We start from the raw sequence: 20310 nt of genomic DNA, 5'->3' as shown, positions 1-20310 counted from the left end.
CTCATAGTGGCTCCTCTCAAACCTAATGGGCTCATAGTGGCTCCTCTCAAACCTAATGGGCTCATAGTGGCTCCTCTCTACCTAATGGGCTCATAGTGGCTCCTCTCTAACCTAATGGGCTCATAGTGGCTCCTATCTACCTAATGGGCTCATAGTGGCTCCTCTCTACCTAATGAGCTCATTGTGGCTCCTCTCTACCTAATGGGCTCAGTGTCTCCTCTCTAACCGACTGGGCTCATAGTGGCTCCTATCTACCTAATGGGCTCATAGTGGCTCCTCTCTACCTAATGAGCTCATTGTGGCTCCTCTCTACCTAATGGGCTCAGTGTCTCCTCTCTAACCTAATGGGCTCATAGTGGCTCCTCTCTACCTAATGAGCTCATAGTGGCTCCTCTCTACCTAATGAGCTCATAGTGGCTCCTCTCTACCTAATGGGCTCAGTGGCTCCTCTCTACCTAATGGGCTCATAGTGGCTCCTCTCTACCTAATGGGCTCATAGTGGCTCCTCTCTAACCTAATGGGCTCATAGTGGCTCCTCTCTAACCTAATGGGCTCATAGTGGCTCCTCTCTAACCTAATGGGCTCATAGTGTCTCCTCTCTAACCTAATGGGCTCATAGTGTCTCCTCTCTAACCTAATGGGCTCATAGTGTCTCCTCTCTAACCTAATGGGCTCATAGTGGCTCCTCTCTAACCTAATGGGCTCATAGTGGCTCCTCTCTACCTAATGGGCTCATAGTGGCTCCTCTCTACCTAATGGGCTCATAGTGGCTCCTCTCGAAAACTAATGGGCTCATAGTGGCTCCTCTCGAAAACCAATGGGCTCATAGTGGCTCCTCTCGAAAACCAATGGGCTCCTCTCTACCTAATGAGCTCCTCTCTAATCAGACCTCTGTGAAGCCAGTGCAGGAACATGTAACTCATACGTGTTTGTGTTGTGTGTGAGTTTCATGTGTGTGTGTTAGGGATGAGCATTTGAAATGTTTTGACTGTTCGAGCACTCGCATGAAAAAAAACTATTTTTTAGAACACAAGGCCCGCACTGGATTTTTTGTGCGCATTTTTTTTAGATGTCATAAGATTGCAACAGCACATAATGTATCATAACCATTACAAATAAATCCTAATAGCTAAATTGCCTCAATAAAAAAGCAAGTGTCATATAAGATAACATTTTTAAAAAACAATATCAACTGGTTATTATATTATATCGTGAAACACAATCTTCAAAAAGGCAGTAACCTGCTTGTAGAACTCTATGGCTGTGTAATGGCATAGCCTTGTTTTGTTAAGTTAGTAGACAGACGCTCTTATTTCCTGAGCCCTTATCATAGTCAAGACACCTATTTTATAGTAAAAAAAAACATGATGTAATAAAACAATATAACTGAATATTTTTCCAAATGAATAAAGTTGCCAGTGTGAAGTGATGCACATCTCATGCCTGGAGCAGTTATTATCAAAGAGGGATCATTTGAAACGGGACTCAATTTGTTTGAGATGAAAGAAAAAATTCAGGGTTACAAACCAACATTTGTCTTCTTTTCGATATACAGACGTTCGATTTAATCTTCGGAATTTTCAAAATGGATGAACAATTCCACATTGAACACTGCATAGTGATGAATTATGGCCATGACATCTATTTGGTGAGTAGGCATACAGTGGGAAGAAAAACTATGTGAACCCTTTAGAATTACCTGGATTTCTGCATAAATTGGTCATCAAATGTTATCTGATCGTTTTTTATTATTTTTATTTCACCTTTATTTAAACAGGTAGGCTAGTTGAGAACATCTTCATCTAAGTCACAACTATAGACAAACACAGTCTGCTTAAACTAATAACAAACAATTATACATTTTCATGTCTTTATTGAACACACTGTGTAAACATTCACAGTGCAGGTTGGGGAAAGTATGTGATCCCTTGGATTTAAGGATCCGCCCCTTTTTTTCAATTTTCACCTAAAATGACATACCCAAATCTAACTGCCTGTAACTCAGGCCCTGGAGCAAGGATTTGCATATTCTTGGGACCATTTGAAAGGAAACACTTTGAAGTTTGGGGAAATGTGAAAGGAATGTAGAAGAATAACACACAATATATCTGGTAAAAGATAATACAAAGAAAAAACCAACCAGTCTTGTGTATTTTTTTTTGTACTACCATCCTTGAAATGCAAGAGAAATACCATAATGTATTATTCCAGCCCAGCTGCAATTTAGATTTTGGCCACTAGATGGCAGCAGCGTATGTGCAAAGTTTTAGACTGATCCAATGAACCATTGTATTTTTGTTCAAAATGTTGTATCAAGACTGCCCAAAATGTGCCTAATTTGTTTATTAATAACTTTTCATGTTCAAAACTGTGCACTCTCCTCAAACAATAGAATGGATTTATTTCACTGTAATAGCTACGCCTCAAAAGTCCTCAACTGGCAGCTTCATTAAATAGTACCCGCACAACACCAGTCTCAACGTCAACAGTGAAGATGCGACTCCGGAATGCTGGCCTTCTAGGCAGAGTTGCAAAGAAAATGCCATATCTCAGACTGACCAATAAAAATAAAAGATTAAGATGGGCAAAAGAACACGGACACTGGACAGAAAAACTCTGCCTAGAAGGCCAGCATCCCGGAGTCGCCTCTTCACTGTTGACGTTGAGACTGGTGTTGTGCGGGTACTATTTAATGAAGCTGCCAGTTGAGGACTTTTGAGGCGTCTGTTTCTCAAACTAGACACTCTAATGTACTTGTCCTCTTGCTCAGTTGTGCACCGGGGCCTCCCACTCCTCTTTCTATTCTGGTTAGAGCCAGTTTGCGCTGTTGTGTTATGGGAGTAGTACACAGCGTTGTGCGAGATCTTTAGTTTCTTGCCAATTTCTCAGAACAAGAATAGACTGACGAGTTTCAGAAGAAAGTCCTTTGTTTCTGGCCATTTTGAGCCTGTAATCAAACCCACAAATGCTGATGCTCCAGATACTCAATTAGTCTAAAGAAGGCCAGTTTTATTGATTCTTTAATCAGCACAACAGTTTTCAGCTGTGCTAACATAATTGCAAAAGGGTTTTCTAATGATCAATTAGTCTTTTAAAATGATAAACTTGGATTAGCTAACACAACGTGCCATTGGAACACAGGAGTGATGGTTGCTGATAATGGCCTCTACGCCTATGTAGATATTCCATTAAAAAATCAGCCGTTTCCAGCTACAATAGTCATTTACAACATTAACAATGTCTACACTGTATTTCTGATCAATTTTATGTTATTTTAATGGACAAAAAAATGTGCTTTTCTTTCAAAAACAAGGACATTTCTAAGTGACCCCAAACTTTTGAACGGTAATGTACTTTTTCTTGCCACTGCATGCTTGATGTTTCTGATGAAAATACGCTCTTTGTCTTAGTCAAACTAATGTTTCTGCATATTGTCAGTGTGGAACCTGTCTATGTTTAGGGGGGAACCTGTCTATGTCCAGAGGAAGTCTCATTCTAAATGGCACTAGCAGTTCGCAAAGTAGCTTAAGCGGAAAATAGATGGGATGCAATTATTCAAAAACTGCAGCTTGTTGTTGGAACACATTTTCCTACTTCAAACAACCAGTCCATTTTGAATTTGTGATAAAACTGTCATCGTTTGGCAAGGAATGTAGCTTGTGTATCCCATCAGATATATTTTTTTAGGCATTTATTTCTGTAGACCTAACAGGAGCTTGTGTGCGCACTGAGCACGTGTGGAGGGAGGGGTTGGAATGGAATTGAGTGAATGTGACACGAAATATTGCCCAAACGGGCAAGTAAAATGTACAAATGGAACACTAAAGTCAAAGCAAATTAACGTTGTCTTAAATACAACATTTTACTTGCCCGTTCGGGCAGCCACAAAGCACATTCCACCAAATAGTTTACATTATTTGAAAAATAAAATGGATCTCTGGTTAAAGATCGAGCTTTGACGCCCATTTGAGTACTCACCCAGAGCCTCACTACTGGTGTTGCGTGAGCACTGCCCACTGTCCATTGTCCAGGACAGCTGCTCGTCGGACTTGCTCAGCTTGCCCATGCTATTGCAGGGGGATATGCGCGGCGACTCCCCTCCGTAGTAATGGCTGCCCCCAGAGAAGCGCCGATGCAGAGCATCCACCTCGTACGCCTGCCAACCAGAGAGAGGTGACAAGACACGTTTTAGTGGAAAAATACATAAGCCGGCAAAAAAGAAACAGTGCAAGAAATGGCTGATATATGTCTCACCCCGGTGTAAAACATAGAAAAATCCAAAATGGCAACTTATTCCCTATGGGGCCTGGCCAGAAGTAGTACACCATACTGAATATGGTGCCATTTCAGACACAGCCCCAGTGTGTGTAGCTGCTCCTTCCACTGTACCTGTTTGTGGAGGCCGATGCCCATGAAAGATTGGAGTCACTGTACCTGTTTGTGGAGGCCGATGCCCATGAAAGACTGGAGTCACTGTACCTGTTTGTGGAGGCTGATGCCCATGGGAAGACTGGAGCCACTGTACCTGTTTGTGGAGGCCGATGCCCATGAAAGACTGGAGTCACTGTACCTGTTTGTGGAGGCCGATGCCCATGGGAAGACTGGAGCCACTGGTGGTGCGGCTCATGGGGGCCACTACTGCCACCCGGGTGGGGGAGGGGGCAGACTGGCGCTTCTTTGGAGGGAGAGCAGGAGGACTGGAAGGAGAGAAGAGGGTGACATCATTTAAATATGAAGCAGCGTGCAATGTCCATCAATGCAAAGTATTCCAACTCGCTGTTGGCTGGGCTCCCTGCCTGTGCCATTAAACCCCTACAACTCATCCAGAACGCCGCAGCCCGTCTGGTGTTCAACCTTCCCAAGTTCTCTCACGTCACCCCGCTCCTCCGCTCTCTCCACTGGCTTCCAGTTGAAGCTCGCATCCGCTACAAGACCATGGTGCTTGCTTACGGAGCTGTGAGGGGAACGGCACCTCCGTACCTTCAGGCTCTGATCAGGCCCTACACCCAAACAAGGGCACTGCGTTCATCCACCTCTGGCCTGCTCGCCTCCCTACCTCTGAGGAAGTACAGTTCCCGCTCAGCCCAGTCAAAACTGTTCGCTGCTCTGGCACCCCAATGGTGGAACAAACTCCCTCACGACGCCAGGACAGCGGAGTCAATCACCACCTTCCGGAGACACCTGAAACCCCACCTCTTTAAGGAATACCTAGGATAGGATAAAGTAATCCTTCTAACCCCCCCCCCCCCCCCCCCTTAAAAGATTTAGATGCACTATTGTAAAGTGGCTGTTCCACTGGATATCATAAGGTGAATGCACCAATTTGTAAGTCGCTCTGGATAAGAGCGTCTGCTAAATGACTTAAATGTAAATGTAAATGTATTCCAAAAGCCACGCATGCAGCCCTAGCCACAGTACACTGACTGATTCACTTCTTCTGTGTGTACAGTGTAGTATGTATTATGTAGTATGTATGGTGAAGGGAGGTTGGGAAAAGACTGCACTGACACTGGCCTGGGTGGGTTGAGAGATAATATACAATATCTGACACTTTCCGAGAGCTTTCTGTAGTAGCAGAACAATGGGAAAAATGTGCAGTGCACGGGGCACTGCCTGGCTGCTTTTTCCCCCTCCACAAACAGATAGCGGTGGAGAGAGCAGCAGCTACTGAATTGTTTCCACACCGCAGTGCACACAGATGGCCCAATGACAAGATGCAGGGCAGGCAGGCAGCTGTGGTGATGAAGAGGTGGAGGATATACTCTATGCCAGTTAGGGAGTGGGGTGAGGGTGACAAGGCAAGACCCCAGGGAGGAGAAAAATAAAAACGAATTACCACAAAAAAGAACAACGACAAAATCTGCAGTGTGCCCCTGCGTAAGACACACAGACCGCTGTCGAGAGCTACCCTGCTGTGGGCAAGGTGACATTCAGAGAGCTACTCGCACCTGCTGTGGGCAAGGTGACATTCAGAGAGCTACCCGCACCTGCTGTGGGCAAGGTGACATTCAGAGAGCTACCCGCACCTGCTGTGGGTAAGGTGACATTCAGAGAGCTACCCGCACCTGCTGTGGGCAAGGTGACATTCAGAGAGCTACCCGCACCTGCTGTGGGCAAGGTGACATTCAGAGAGCTATCCGCACCTGCTGTGGGCAAGGTGACATTCAGAGAGCTATCCGCACCTGCTCTGGGCAAGGTGAAATTCAGAGAGCTACCCGCACCTGCTGTGGGCAAGGTGAATTTCAGAGAGCTACCCGTACCTGCTGTGGGCAAGGTGACATTCAGAGAGCTACCCACACCTGCTGCGGGCAAGGTGAAATTCAGAGAGCTACCCGTACCTGCTGTGGGCAAGGTGACATTCAGAGAGCTACCCGTACCTGCTGTGGGCAAGGTGACATTCAGAGAGCTACTCGCACCAGCTGCGGGAAAAGTGAAATTCAGAGAGCTACTGTTCGGAGCAGAAGGAAAGACAAAGAGCCTTTAAGTATTTAGAAGTGTCTGGATATGCTGCTGTCCAGTGTGTTTGTGGTGGGCTCTGGAATCTGGTCCATTTCCATTCCTTGTCGTCACTCTCTGGCCGTAAACTCGCCAGCCTCTGCCGAGCCCAGTTTCTCCCAAAAGAAAAGAGCCTCAGAGATGGTGCCGTGACAGTTATCTCACCAGAGGAAGTCTAATTTCTGACACCTCCCTTTATTACCCCCTTCAAAGTCTATAAAGCTTTCTAAAGAATCAAGACTACTTATAACACACAGTTTCCCAGCTATTGTACCTCTCGTCTTCTTGTAAAGAGACGAGCAGCAATCACATTGGTCTGTAATCCAAGGACATTCAATGTGATGAGTGGTATACAATGAACGTTTTTCAGTTGATAAATTGGTGTTGGCTTCAAGAGAGCTGTGTGCTGTGCTATCGGCAGGCCTAACAAGTATACAGAGTTGGGGACTTGAGTCTTGGCTAATCAGTGATTTGTGACTTGGCTACTGCATCTACTTCAGTGCAGACTTGACCCTGCCTTGTGCTGTGACTGAGAGCAATCAATTAAATGATCTTATGAGGGGTTAAACTTTTCCCATTCCGAAGCAGTTTATTAAGTCTGAATGCAATGGTATCCTGCAGAATGCAATGGTATCCTGCGTGGATCATGATATTGATATGCAGCTCTGTGCCATTTGAAGAAAGAGAGGTGAGATACTGGAGACTTGACTTGGACTTGCCTGAAGCGACATGTCTGGGCCAGTGATAGGGGGGCTCCATTGATGAACTACTGTATATTGAAGCTATGAAACAGACACTATCTCCGTGAAATGAGCTCTTACTTGTGTTCAGCTATCTTGAGGCCAGGGAGAGGGGGTTTTGGCGGGGCCACCACCCCCTCCTCCTCCTCTCCAGTGGGTTCAGTCAGGACTTCCATAGATTGGGATGTGGCTGAGCTCTTGTCCAGACTCTCCTTCTCATTGGCAGGCAGCTCAGCAGCACTGTGGGTATGCAAGTTGTTAACTGATGTTGTTTTACATCTTGTACAATTACCATCAAGTCTGATATATATTTACTGAACATATGAGAGAATGAGGTTAGTGGAGGAGTGTATTGATGTCCTCCGTGGCTCACTCACCTCTCGGGTGGGGACGCCACTGGCACTGGTTTGACAGGAGACGTGGGGGAAGGATGCTCCTGTTTCTCTATGGTCAGTTTCACTAGCTCCTGTGGACAATCACCGTGTGCAGTTAATAAATGCTAGACAACTTCATTGCCATTTTTACCATCTCTTACCGAGAGAGTACTAAGTACACGGCTAGCTACCATTTCCCCAAAAACCATAACGTGCATTAAATGGTACACATAATCTGCGATGTCTCACATTTCATGTTTACTTGTTTTCTGGTATGCTAACCTTTCCTTAACACCGCTGAGCACTACCTTGATCACAGTGGTGACGGTCTGGTATGCTAACCTTTCCTTAACACCGCTGAGCACTACCTTGATCACAGTGGTGACGGTCTGGTATGCTAACGTTACCTTAACACCATCAAGCACTGCCTTGATCACAGTGGTGACGGTCTGGTATGCTAACCTTTCCTTAACACCGCTGAGCACTACCTTGATCACAGTGGTGACGGTCTGGTATGCTAACGTTACCTTAACACCATCAAGCACTGCCTTGATCACAGTGGTGACGGTAACGATGGTTTCTTTATCTTCCAGGTTGACCCCCTCCAGCATGACTTGGTCAGACCAACGGATGAGATTGCCCAGACTCTGGTACACACGGTTCAGACAGGAGGACACCCCCGAGCTGTGAACACCCCAGAGGAAAGATTGGGCTAACAGACTGACAAAAACACTCCATGGTTGGTTGGCAATTCTGTATCAGTCTTTGAAGGTTCCTCATGATTTCAACCTTAAAACTAACATAATCAGCAACCTTAAAATGACATTTGGCTGGATCTCGTCTCGTAACGGTTGAAGCGTTGTCTAAAAACCCTCAATGGGCCAACAAGCTCCAGATACAGTGCATTTGGAAAGTATTCAGACCCCTTCCCTTTTCCCACATTTCGTTACGTTAAAGCCTTATTTTAAAATGTATTAAATCATTTCCCCCCCTCAATCTACACACAATAACCCCATAACGACAAAGCAAAAACAGGTTTTTCAAAATACATTATAGAAAAATGTTTTGCTTTGTCATTATGGGGTATTGTGTGTAGATTGATGAGGAAAGCAAACTATTTAATCCATTTTAGAATAAGGCTGTAACATAACAAAATGTGGAAAAAGTCAAGGGGTCTGGATACTTTCCGAATGCACTGTATATCCCCTGGGCCAGACTCACCTGTGCTGGATCCTTGCGTCCACTTGGACTAAAGGCAGGATGGCCTCCAGGACCTTACTGGCAGAGCCTGGTAACATCTCCAGCACCTTCTTGTCCACCGCCATCTTGTCAATGATGGTCTTGAAGTAACGTAAGGCACTGACCACATCTTTCTCTTGCTCTTCTAACCGACTCAGACTCTGCAAAAGTAAGACAACGTGACAGCAATCGTGAACTTGCTGGCATGGCATTACTTTTAGTAATGGCATCTTGGTTGTGCGATTATTGCATAACATGAGGTCTTGTTTGTCACTCTGCCTTCACAGTCTCACTCTGTTTTCTTGTAGGATATAAATCAACAACTAATTGCAATTTTTGAGACGGGCACAGCAAAAACTTGAGGCCTATGTAGAGGGAGAAATATATACATTAAACACACCTTGTTAGCAGGTTTCTCCGCAGTCTTGACACCATGTTCTAAAGACGGCTTACTGACTTTCTTTGAGGGTGTCCTTTTGATTTTGGGAGAGTGGAACTTGTCCATAAGCTTCATGGTGAAGGAAGACAAATGGGAGCGTTGGGAGTCTGAGGAGGAGAAAGAGAGAGAGGCAGAGTTAAGAGAAGAACCGCTAATATTCATAATCAAGGGAGCGTGAATTGAGAGAACACTAGTTAGAAAGTCACTTTTCGAGACACCACACATCAAACTATGGAAGTTTCATTTAATGTTACATGAAACACAACCTCTCCCAACTGCATTTGTTCAGAACTTCGGCCTATAAGAAATAGTAAGCACGTCAATTCTGAAGAACAATCAATATAGGAGAGATCCTCTGACGATTTTGTGCATGTGTTCCTCAAAAGATAATTTTTGTCAGAGTGAGATAATAGATAGGCCTACCTCACCAACAAAGTACACATATTAGCCTTAACTGCATAATATGAGTGAGAGCCTTGTAATCTGTCCTCATAAAAAATAACATATACTGTACTTCAACTGTATAGAAATAATGGTTACCCTCAAAACCTAAAATACTTTGTAGAGTACATAAAACAAATCTGCCTGTTTTTCATTGTCAACTGCATGAAGGCCATGGCCCAAATGAATCCTTTAGCAACCCGTACAGGCAAAAGGGCTGGGACACAATGACATCAGCTGTATGAGAGAACCTTCTGCGGAATGATGTGTTGCACATGGGACTATTTATTAGGGAGTGTTTAAGTGGTGACTTAACACACTACATGACAAAAGGCGTACTCTCACTCGTGCTCACTGTTATGAGAGCAGCGATTCCCCACAACCCCAACACCCCGAATCTGGAAAGACCACTGCTATGGCAACTAACAGTTTATTTACAATACTACATGTTTTCTCATGATATCCAAACAATCTGTCTCCCATCACGGCCCTCTAAGAGTTGACTGCAGGCGGTGCTGCACTGTGCATGCCTGTGTGACCGATTGGGTTCAAAACCAGCCAACCCGGACTTCTGTGCTCCACAATACTGTTAGCCAGCTGACCTTAAAGGGATACTTCAGGATTATGGCAATGAAGCCATTTATCTACTTCCCCAGATTAACTCGTGGATACCATTTTTATGTCTCTGTGTGCAGTTTGAAGGAAGTTGCTAACTACAGTTAGCGGATTGTGGCAGTGGCTACGTAAACAAACCCAAAAATGTTGACTATAGTCTCTCCTTTCCATAGACTGATAACAAGGTAAGGAAATAAATACACTGATCAAAAATAAACGCAACATGTAAAGTGTTGGTCCCATGTTTCATGAGCTGAAATAAAAGATCTCAGAAAATTTCCATATGCACAGAAATCTTATTTCTCTCAGATTTTGTCCACAAATTTGTTTACATCCTTGTTTGTGAGCATTTCTCCTTTACCAAGATAATCCATCCACCTGACAGGAGTAGCATATTAAGAAGTTGATTAAACAGCATGATCATTACACAGGTCCACCTTGTGCTGGGGAAATAAAAGGACACTTTAAAATGTGCAGTTTTGTCACACACCACAATTCCACAGATGTCTCAAGTGCTGAGGGAGTGTGCAATTGGCATGCTGACTGCATGAATGTCCCCCTAAGCTGTTGCCAGAGAATTTAATGTTAATTTTTCTACCATAAGCCGCCTCCAATGTCATTTTAGAGAATTTGGCAGTGCATCCAACCGGCCTCAAAACCGCAGACCACGTGTAACCGTGCCAGCCCGGGACCTCCACATCCAAATCAAATCCAATTTTATTTGTCACATACACATGGTTAGCAGATGTTAATGCGAGGGTAGCGAAATGCTTGTGCTTCTAGTTCCGACCATGCAGTAATATCTAACAAGTAATCTAACCTAACAATTTCACAACAACTACCTTATACACACAAGTGTAAAGGAATGAATAAGAATATGTACATAAAAATATATGAATGAGGGATGGCCGAACGGCATAGGCAAGATGCAGTAGATGGTATAGAGGACAGTATATACATATGAGATGAGTAATGTAGGGTATGTAAACATTATATAAAGTGGCATTGTTTAAAGTGGCTAGTGATACATTTATTACATCAATTTTTCATTATTAAAGTGGGTAGAGATGAGTCAGTATGTTGGCAGCAGTCACTCAATGTTAGTGATGGCTGTTTAACAGTCTGATGGCCTTGAGATAGAAGCTGTTTTTCAGTCTCTCGGTCCCCGCTTTGATGCACCTGTACTGACCTCGCCTTCTGGATGATAGGGGGGTGAACAGGCAGTGGCTCAGGTGGTTGTTGTGCTTGATGATCTTTTTGGCCTTCCTGTGACATCGGGTGGTGTAGGTGTCCTGGAGGGCAGGTAGTTTGCCCCCGGTGATGCGTTGTGCAGACCTCACTACCCTCTGGAGAGCCTTACGGTTGTGGGCGGAGCAGTTGCCGTACCAGGCGGTGATACAGCCCGACAGGATGCTCTCGATTGTGCATCTGTAGAAGTTTGTGAGTGCTTTTGGTGACAAGCCGAATTTCTTCAGCCTCCTGAGGTTGAAGAGGCGCTGCTGCTCCTTCTTACCCACGCTGTCTGTGTGGGTGGACCATTTCAGTTTGTCCGTGATGTGTACGCCGAGGAACTTAACTTTCCACCTTCTCCACTACTGTCCCGTCGATGTGGATAGGGGGGTGCTCCCTCTGCTGTTTCCTGAAGTCCACGATCATCTCCTTTGTTTTGTTGACATTGAGTGTGAGGTTATTTTCCTGACACCACACTCCGAGGGCCCTCACCTCCTCCCTGTAGACCGTCTCGTCGTTGTTGGTAATCAAGCCTACCACTGTAGTGTCGTCTGCAAACTTGATGATTGAGTTGGAGGCGTGCATGGCCACGCAGTCATGGGTGAACAGGGAGTATAGGAGAGGGCTGAGAACGCACCCTTGTTGGGCCCCAGTGTTGAGGATCAGCGGGTCCCAGTTCTTCCATGGCCTGCCTACTCACCAGACGTCACCCATTGAGCATTTTTGGGATGCCAATATCCAGCAACATCGCACAGCCATTGAAGAGGAGTGGGACATTCCACAGGCCACAATCAATAGCCTCATCAACTCTATGTGAAGGAGATGTGTCGCGCTGTATGAGGCAAATGGTGGTCATACCAGATACTGACTGGTTTTCTGATCCACGCTCCTACCTTTTTTTTAAGGTATCTATGACCAACAGATGCATATTCATATTCCCAGTCATGGGAAATGCGTAGATTAGGGCGTAATGAATTTTGGACCTATATTAACTGTAACTCAATAAAATCTTTGAAATTGTTGCATGTTGTATTTATACTGTATTTTTGTTCAGTGTATGTAGCTTAAGTTTGTAATTTAAGTGAGCTTCCCTTGAAAATCAGACTATTTAAACAAAAGTGAAATATTATTTGACTACAAACTCAAATTGAACAAAGGGCTTAATGCGCTAAGCTACATTATGCATCAGTGAAGCCTATTCGGAAGGCACTAGTTGTGCACAGCACAGCATTCAAAACACCTCAGGTAGCCTATACAGGATACAGCCCATTTCCCCTTCTCTGCGAGGTAGTGAAGATTTGCAGAGAAACTGAAAACAAAAGTTTGATGCTGCTGGCATACCCATACTAAATGGGTGAAAAGGGGGGGTTGAAACTGGATATTGAGTACATAAATAAACACCAATGATTGTGCTGCTCTTCCGTTGTGTACAGAAGCATGGGAGCTGTCAATGGCTTTAGAGAGAGAATCAGCAGGCTTCACAACTGGGGGTGAAATGCTTCTGCCTATAGAGTCAATGAGGATGAATGCAGTCTGGATGTCCATTCACTGCTCATCTCATCCAGTGTTTGCTGTGAATTCCTGGCAGTGCCCATCAGTCTCTGGGGATGTGCCACCCTTCCGCTAAAACAGGCAGGTTGTTGTGATTGTGATTGCCTGCTGCCAGCAGTGAACAAAATGAATGAGTTTCCAGAATAGAGTCACAACAAGTCTTCGTCAGGCTAACTAGGTTGCTTTGACCAGTTTGGAAACTATGACGTGAGATTTTTTTACAGGAAAAGGTTGATTATCAGATCCCAGTAAATCTCTGTCTTCCCATGGGCAGATCATGGTAAACATCTTTCTGAAATAGCTACGGAATGGATGATCAGGCAATGGTAAAGGTGAAGTTCACTTAATTTGAACCAAATCTGTATTTTGGATGTACAGTGGCAAGAAAAAGTATGTGAACCCTTTGGAATAACCTGGATTTCTGCATAAATTAGTCAGAAATTTGATCTGATCTTCATCTTAGTCACAACAATAGACAGACACAGTGTGTTAAACTAATAACATACGAATTATTGTATTTTTCTTGTCTATATTGAATACATAATTTAAACAATCACGGTGTAGGTTGTAAAAAGCATGTGATCCCATAGGCTAATGACTTCTCCAAAAGCTAATTGGAGTCAGGAGTCAGCTAACCTGGAGCCCAATCAATGAGAAGAGATTGGAGATGTTGGTTAGAGCTGCCTTGCGCCCTATAAAAGAAACTCACAAAATTTCAGTTTGCTATTCACAAGAAGCATTGCCTGATGTGAACCATGCCTCGAACGAAATAGATCTCAGATAATAGATTAAATAGACTAGGAATTGTTGACTTGCATTAAGCTGGAAAGGGTTACAAAAGTATCTCTAAAAGCCTTGATGTTCATCAGTCCACGGTAAGACAAATTGTCTATCAATGGGGAAAGTTCAGCACTGTTGGTACTCTCCCTAGGAGTGGCCGTCCTGCAAAGACGACTGCAAGAGCACAGTGCAGAATGCTCAATGAGGTTAAGAAGAATCATAGAGTGTCAGCTAAAGACTTACAGAAATCTCTGGAACATGCTAACATCTCTGTTGACGAGTCTACGATACGTTAAACACTAAACAAGAATGGTGTTCATGGGAGGACACCATGGAAGAAGCCACTGCTGTCCAAAAAAAACATTGCAGCACGTCTGAAGTTCCCAAAAGAGCATTGGGATGTTCCACAGCGCTTCTGGCAGAATATTCTGTGGACAGATTAAACTAAAATTGAGTAGTTTGGAAGGAACACACAACAATATGTGTGGAGAAAAAAAAGGCACAGCACACCAACATCAAAACCTCATCCCAACTGTAAACTATGGTGGAGGGAGCATCATGGTTTGGGGCTGCCTCAGGGCCTGGACAGCTTGCTATCATCAACGGAAAAATGAATTCCCAAGTTTATCAAGACATTTTGCAGGAGAATGTAAGTCTATCTGTCCGCCAATTAAAGCTCAACAGAAGTTGGGTGATGCAACAGGACAACAACCCAAAACACAGAAGTAAATCAACAACAGAATGGCTTCAACAGAAGAAAATACGTCTTCTGGAGTGGCCCAGTCAGAGGCCTGACCACAACCGATTTAAAATGCTGTGGCATGACCTCGAGAACGGTTCACACCAGACATCTTAAGAATATTGTTGAACTGAAACAGTTTTGTAAAGATGAACGGTCCCAAATTCCTCCTGACCGTTGTGCAAGTCTGATCCGCAACTACAGAAAATGTTTGTATGAGTTTATTGCTGCCAAAGGAGGGTCAACCAGTTATTAAATGCAAGGATTCACATACTTTTCCCACCCTACACTGTGAATGTGTACATGGTGTGTTCAATAAAGACATGAAAACGTATAATTGTTTGTGTGTTATTAGTTTAAGCAAACTGTGTTTGTCGATTGTTGTGACTTAGATGAAGATCAGATCAAATGTTATGACCAATTTATGCAGAACCCCAGGTAATTCCAAAGGGTTCACCTACTTTTTCTTGCCACTGTAAATGGCATGTAATAGAAGTGTAGAAAAGAGAAGAATATGCACATCCAATTTCTCAGTTGCAAGACAGAAGAAAGTATAAAACAATAAGGAATGTCTGGAACTCTGGTATGCTCCCTCTTATCAGACACAAAAAAATACGTTTTGAATCGAGTTGGATCACTGAATCACTATGGGAGCATACCAGAGGTGTGGATATTTTATAGAAGTGCCCAGACACTTTTTATGCGATCTCACTTGAAACTTACCCCACCAGCGATATACTTCCTCATGCTCGTTCAGCAGTTGCCGGGGCACAGATAAAACATGAACAAACGCCCCAAATAAGTTATTTTAGAAACGACAACACTCTCAGTACAGTGATGCAGGCCTTTTGATGTTGGACACATGAAATTGTGTCATTACGAACTTTATCTGCAAAGTTATATTCTATTTTGTGCAACTCGAGTGATACTTCTCTGTGCAACCTGTGTGCACAACTGCTGAACGAGCACGAGGAAGTATAGGTAGTGGGATAAGTTTCTCAAAAACAAGTAAGAGTGCAAAAAAGGGTCTGGGTACTTCTATAACATGCCATTTACATCCAAAATACAGATCCTGTTCAAATTAAGTGGACTTCTCCTTTTAGAGGCAGTTTTCAAATCTATGGAGAAAAACTATGATTGTCACTGGGTGTGTTGTTGTCTCCTGCTAATTTCATAGACATGTCACGTAGCAATATAAAAACTAGATCTATGCATGTTATGATTCCCTTTCCCTGTGCAGTGCTACACTTGAGCCTCCTAATGTGCAGTGGTTTCCACAAAAGCTCCGTTAGTTCCACATCGGTGCAGACCCGAGGGCAGACGGTGTGGAGTGCTGCACACCACACACCGCACGTCTGCCCCTGGAGACGTCCGTGGCAACAGCTTGTCAGCTCAACTCAATTCTGCCCCTGGAGACAACTGTGGCAACAGCTTGTCTGCTCAACACAATTCTGCCCCTGGAGACAACTGTGGCAACAGCTTGTCTGCTCAACTCAATTCTGCCCGTGGAGACACCTGTGGCAACAGCTTGTCTGCTCAACTCAATTCTGCCCCTGGAGACGCCTGTGGCAACAGCTTGTCTGCTCAACTCAATTCTGCCCCTGGAGACAACAGTGGCAACAGCTTGTCTGCTCAACTCAATTCTGCCCCTGGAGACAACTGTGGCAACAGCTTGTCTGCTCAACTCAATTCTGCCCCTGGAGACAACTGTGGTAACAGCTTGTCTGCTCAACTCAATTCTGCCCCTGGAGACGCCCGTGGCAACAGCTTGTCTGCTCAACACAATTCTGCCCCTGGAGACAACTGTGGCAACAGCTTGTCTGCTCAACACAATTCTGCCCCTGGAGACAACTGTGGCAACAGCTTGTCTGCTCAACTCAATTCTGCCCCTGGAGACGCCCGTGGCAACAGCTTGTCTGCTCAACTCAATTCTGCCCCTGGAGACAACTGTGGCAACAGCTTGTCTGCTCAACACAATTCTGCCCCTGGAGACAACTGTGGCAACAGCTTGTCTGCTCAACTCAATTCTGCCCCTGGAGACGCCCGTGGCAACAGCTTGTCTGCTCAACTCAAGTTTTGCCTGAGCAGCAGGGGCCTTACATTCACCGGAGTTCGGACACGTGTCCAATGGTAGACAGGCATCATGTGGAAAGGACAACAACGCCGTGAACCTCGCTAATGCCCACTAGATCTCCAGAAGAAATCAATCAAATCTATTGCTGTCATATCATTTCTGCATTCAGCGATAAGAGTGATCATCAGGATCGGCGGACACAAATGTGGGTGTGAAAAGACTGTATGTACTCCCAGTCCCACTACAATAACTGTACACTATTATTTCAGTCAAGACTTTCAATAAACAGCTTACACCGGCAAGTAGCCTAACAGTTAGAGCGTTGGGCCAGTAACAAAAAGGTTGGTAGTTCGAATCCCAGAGCCGACTAGAGGAAAAATCTATCGATCTGCCCTTAATAAGCACTTAACACTATTTAACCCTAATTGCTCTAGGGTCGCAGTCAAGAATGGCTGATCTAACTGGCTGGCCGGCCGGACCTACATATCTGTCTGGAAGGACGCAGCTATCTGGCCGGCCGGCTGCCCTTGAGCACTTAACTCTAATTGCTCCCGGGTCGCCGTCAATAATGGCTGGTCCCATGCCGTGACCCCACTCTCTGAGGGTGTCTCAGGGTGAGTGGGATATGGAAATGTGTTTTTTGCATTTCACACCACACACTTGTACAGGTTACACATGTGTGAAACAGGTCAAATATAAGCACCCCATATTTTACCTAACCTAAACATTGAGTTGCTTATTGATTTAAGCGGTGTAGACAGGTTGAAGCAATACAAAAAGGCCTACGTTTGCTGCTCACACCTACTGCCAGCAACATCTACGGCACACCCAGTCATCAAGTAGGCTAATACACAGAGGCCATTATAATGAGTTGTAAGAAACACTCCAATGCAATAGCCCAATAGCAAACAGGGCACAAAATTGAGCAGTGCTTGAGTTACTAAGAAAATTAATTCATTGATCATGAGCGACAGAATTGATCCATCTATGGACATTCAACAACAAATTGGGTCAAGATAAAATAGAAAAAGAACTAGGGAACAATCATCAGAAATCACAACAATAAAGAGGTAGCAAAACATTGTGCCTTCATGTCAGCGTTAACTTAAACAGAACAGGCAGATGTCCAAATTCAGGATCAATGTTTCGGTTTCCTCTGTATAACACACCTTTCTGCTCCTACTTTACACCAACACCATGACATTGAAATGCCAAAAGGAGCCTTTGTATGTATGGGTTCTGACTGCTCTCTGATGTTGTTGAATGTACTTCTTTGACATGTCCCGCTGCTCCACAAGTTATAAAGGGTCACTTTGCTCTCAGGTCTTCAAGCAGCCTGACTATTAAACCAAAAGATAACCTAGCCTATATGGCCAAGGCATCAGTTTCCAACATTGTGAGGGCTGAACCATTTCACTTCCTGTAATAGATACATTTAGACATTAGCCTACATAGCCTGTTTTAGAACTTCCGGGTCCTACTCATTACTTCCTCTATTTCAAAACTAATTTAACTAGAACACAATGCTACTGGAACTTAGCTTAGTTCTTCAATTACTATTTTGAGTGTAGAGAATAACTGTTCCTAGCTACTTTTAACAACATGGCCTGAATGCTATATATCCATCTGCAACAGCCAGTCTAGCTAACTTGAAAATAACATTTACATGAGCAAGAGGGTGCAGTAACCACTCCCCTGTTTGCTCGGTCTCTGTGCAAGGGTGGAAATCGCTCCACCATGGTTGTAAAGAAAGGCGAGAACAGAACAGGCATGACTGTAGCCAGCAGATCCGTCCCCCTTGCTTACAGCTGCACTAGGGTCGGACAGCATTCCTGTGTATATTAAGACACTGTGGAGCTGGCGCGAGATATGGCTCGGAAAAAAACTTACATCAATTCAGGGATGAGAAATGCGTTGCACTTAGAATTGTCCCATTATCCCAACTGTTACACAAATCTATCTATCAAATCAAATTGTGTAGACTAACAGTGAAATGCTTACTTACGGACTCTTCCCAACAATGCAGAGAAAAATCAAAAAATAATAGAAAGATAATTTCACAAGGAATAAATACACAACAAGTAACGATAACTTGGTTTATATACACAGGGTACCAGTACTGAGTAGATGTGCAGGGATACAAGGTAATTAACGTAAATATGTACATATGGGTAGGGCAGAAGTGACAAGGCAACCAGATAGATAATAAGCAGTAGCAGCAGCGTATGTGATGAATCAAAAGAGTTTGTGTAAATAGCTATTTGGTTAACTATTTAGCAGTCGTTGACAATTTTAAGGGCCTTCCTCTGACACCGCCTGTTATAGAGGTCCAAGATGGCAGGGAGCTCGGCCCCAGGGCTGTACGCACTTCCCTTTGTAGTGCCTCTGTCAGATGCCAAGCAGTTTCCATACCAAGGGGTGATGCAGCCAGTCAAGATGCTATCAATGGTGCAGCTGTACAACATTTTGAGGATCTGAGGGCCCATGCAAAATCTTTTTAGCCTCCTGTGTGTGGACCATGCTAATTCCTTAGTGATGTGGACACTGAGGAACTTGAAGCTCTCGACCCGCTCCACTACAGCCAGGTTGATGTGGATGGCTCTGCCCTCCGTTTCCTACAACAAGAAGATTGAATGACTGCTCGTTAAGAAAACGTCCATATTCATCCTCATGCTAGACCGGACATGATGTAGGGCCAGCAGTAAGAGCGTTGGGCCAGTAACCGAAAGGTCGCTGGTTCGAATACTCGAGCCGACAAGGTGAAATATCTGTTGATGTACCATTGAGAAAGACACTTAACCCTAATTTGCTCCAGGGGTGCCGTACTACTATGGCTGACCTTGTAAAGCAACACATTTCACTGCACCCATCCTGTGTGTGACAATAAAGCATTTTTTTTGTTTTTTGCTAGCAGTAGCAACAGCAGCCATTATGGAATGGCATGTCTCGTTGAACTTGAAAATAAAGGAGAGCCGCACACTCTAGGCGCTCAGATGCAAAAATGTAATGTCCAACGTTTCGACAGCCAAGCTGTCTTCATCAGGGTATGATCAAACACTGCGGTATGACTCGTTTATATAGTGTAATTTGCAAAAAACATTCAGATTTCGACAGAAATATGGCTGAGACGCAAAGTAAATTCAAGGAGAGGGGGTACAAAAATGATCAGATTAATATTGCCATTGAGAAAATTCAAAACAAAAAGAGACATGACCTTTTTCAAGGTCAGTCTCGCAAAAAGACGCATTCTTGCGTTCTAACTACCCGCTATTCTAAGTGCTCTGAACAAATTAAGGGAATTGTTCACAAACATTGGCACATTCTAAAATCCGATGATAGTCTCGGTAATGTGTTTTCTGACCGTCCCTTGGTCATATTCTCGCGGGGCAGAAATCTGAGACCAATTGGTACACCCTGATTTACCACCCCAAGATATTCCTGAACAACCTCTATTCGCGCCCCTACTGGGTGGAAATTACAAGTGTAATGGCTGTGCTCAATGCAATGGCACTTATAAATGTAGATCCTTCAAACACCCACAAACAGGGAAACAGATCCCAATCAAAGGTGTTATCACATGCTCCACTAAGGCA

At 44.2% G+C, this 20310-nt stretch overlaps 1 protein-coding gene across 2 annotated transcripts in view; it reads right to left on the bottom strand.

The window, feature by feature from the left end:
- rapgef1a (Rap guanine nucleotide exchange factor (GEF) 1a) overlaps nt 1-20310 on the bottom strand; it is a 45094-nt gene that overhangs the window by 21308 nt on the left and 3476 nt on the right. For both annotated transcript variants that reach the window (XR_005477101.1, XM_038995439.1), the window contains exons 2-8: nt 9249-9394; nt 8831-9009; nt 8137-8293; nt 7613-7701; nt 7317-7475; nt 4571-4697; nt 3979-4156 (exon numbers count right to left, since the gene is read on the bottom strand). Coding sequence is in view for 1 of the 2 variants with exons in the window: in XM_038995439.1 (XP_038851367.1) it covers nt 3979-4156; nt 4571-4697; nt 7317-7475; nt 7613-7701; nt 8137-8293; nt 8831-9009; nt 9249-9394 (1035 nt within the window). In the remaining variant the exon portion in view is untranslated. The remainder of the gene's footprint in view (nt 1-3978; nt 4157-4570; nt 4698-7316; nt 7476-7612; nt 7702-8136; nt 8294-8830; nt 9010-9248; nt 9395-20310) is intronic.

The sequence above is a fragment of the Salvelinus namaycush genome, chromosome 1 (assembly GCF_016432855.1).
Source record: "Salvelinus namaycush isolate Seneca chromosome 1, SaNama_1.0, whole genome shotgun sequence".
NCBI lineage: Eukaryota > Metazoa > Chordata > Actinopteri > Salmoniformes > Salmonidae > Salvelinus > Salvelinus namaycush.
This window is presented reverse-complemented; position numbering and strand designations above follow the sequence as displayed.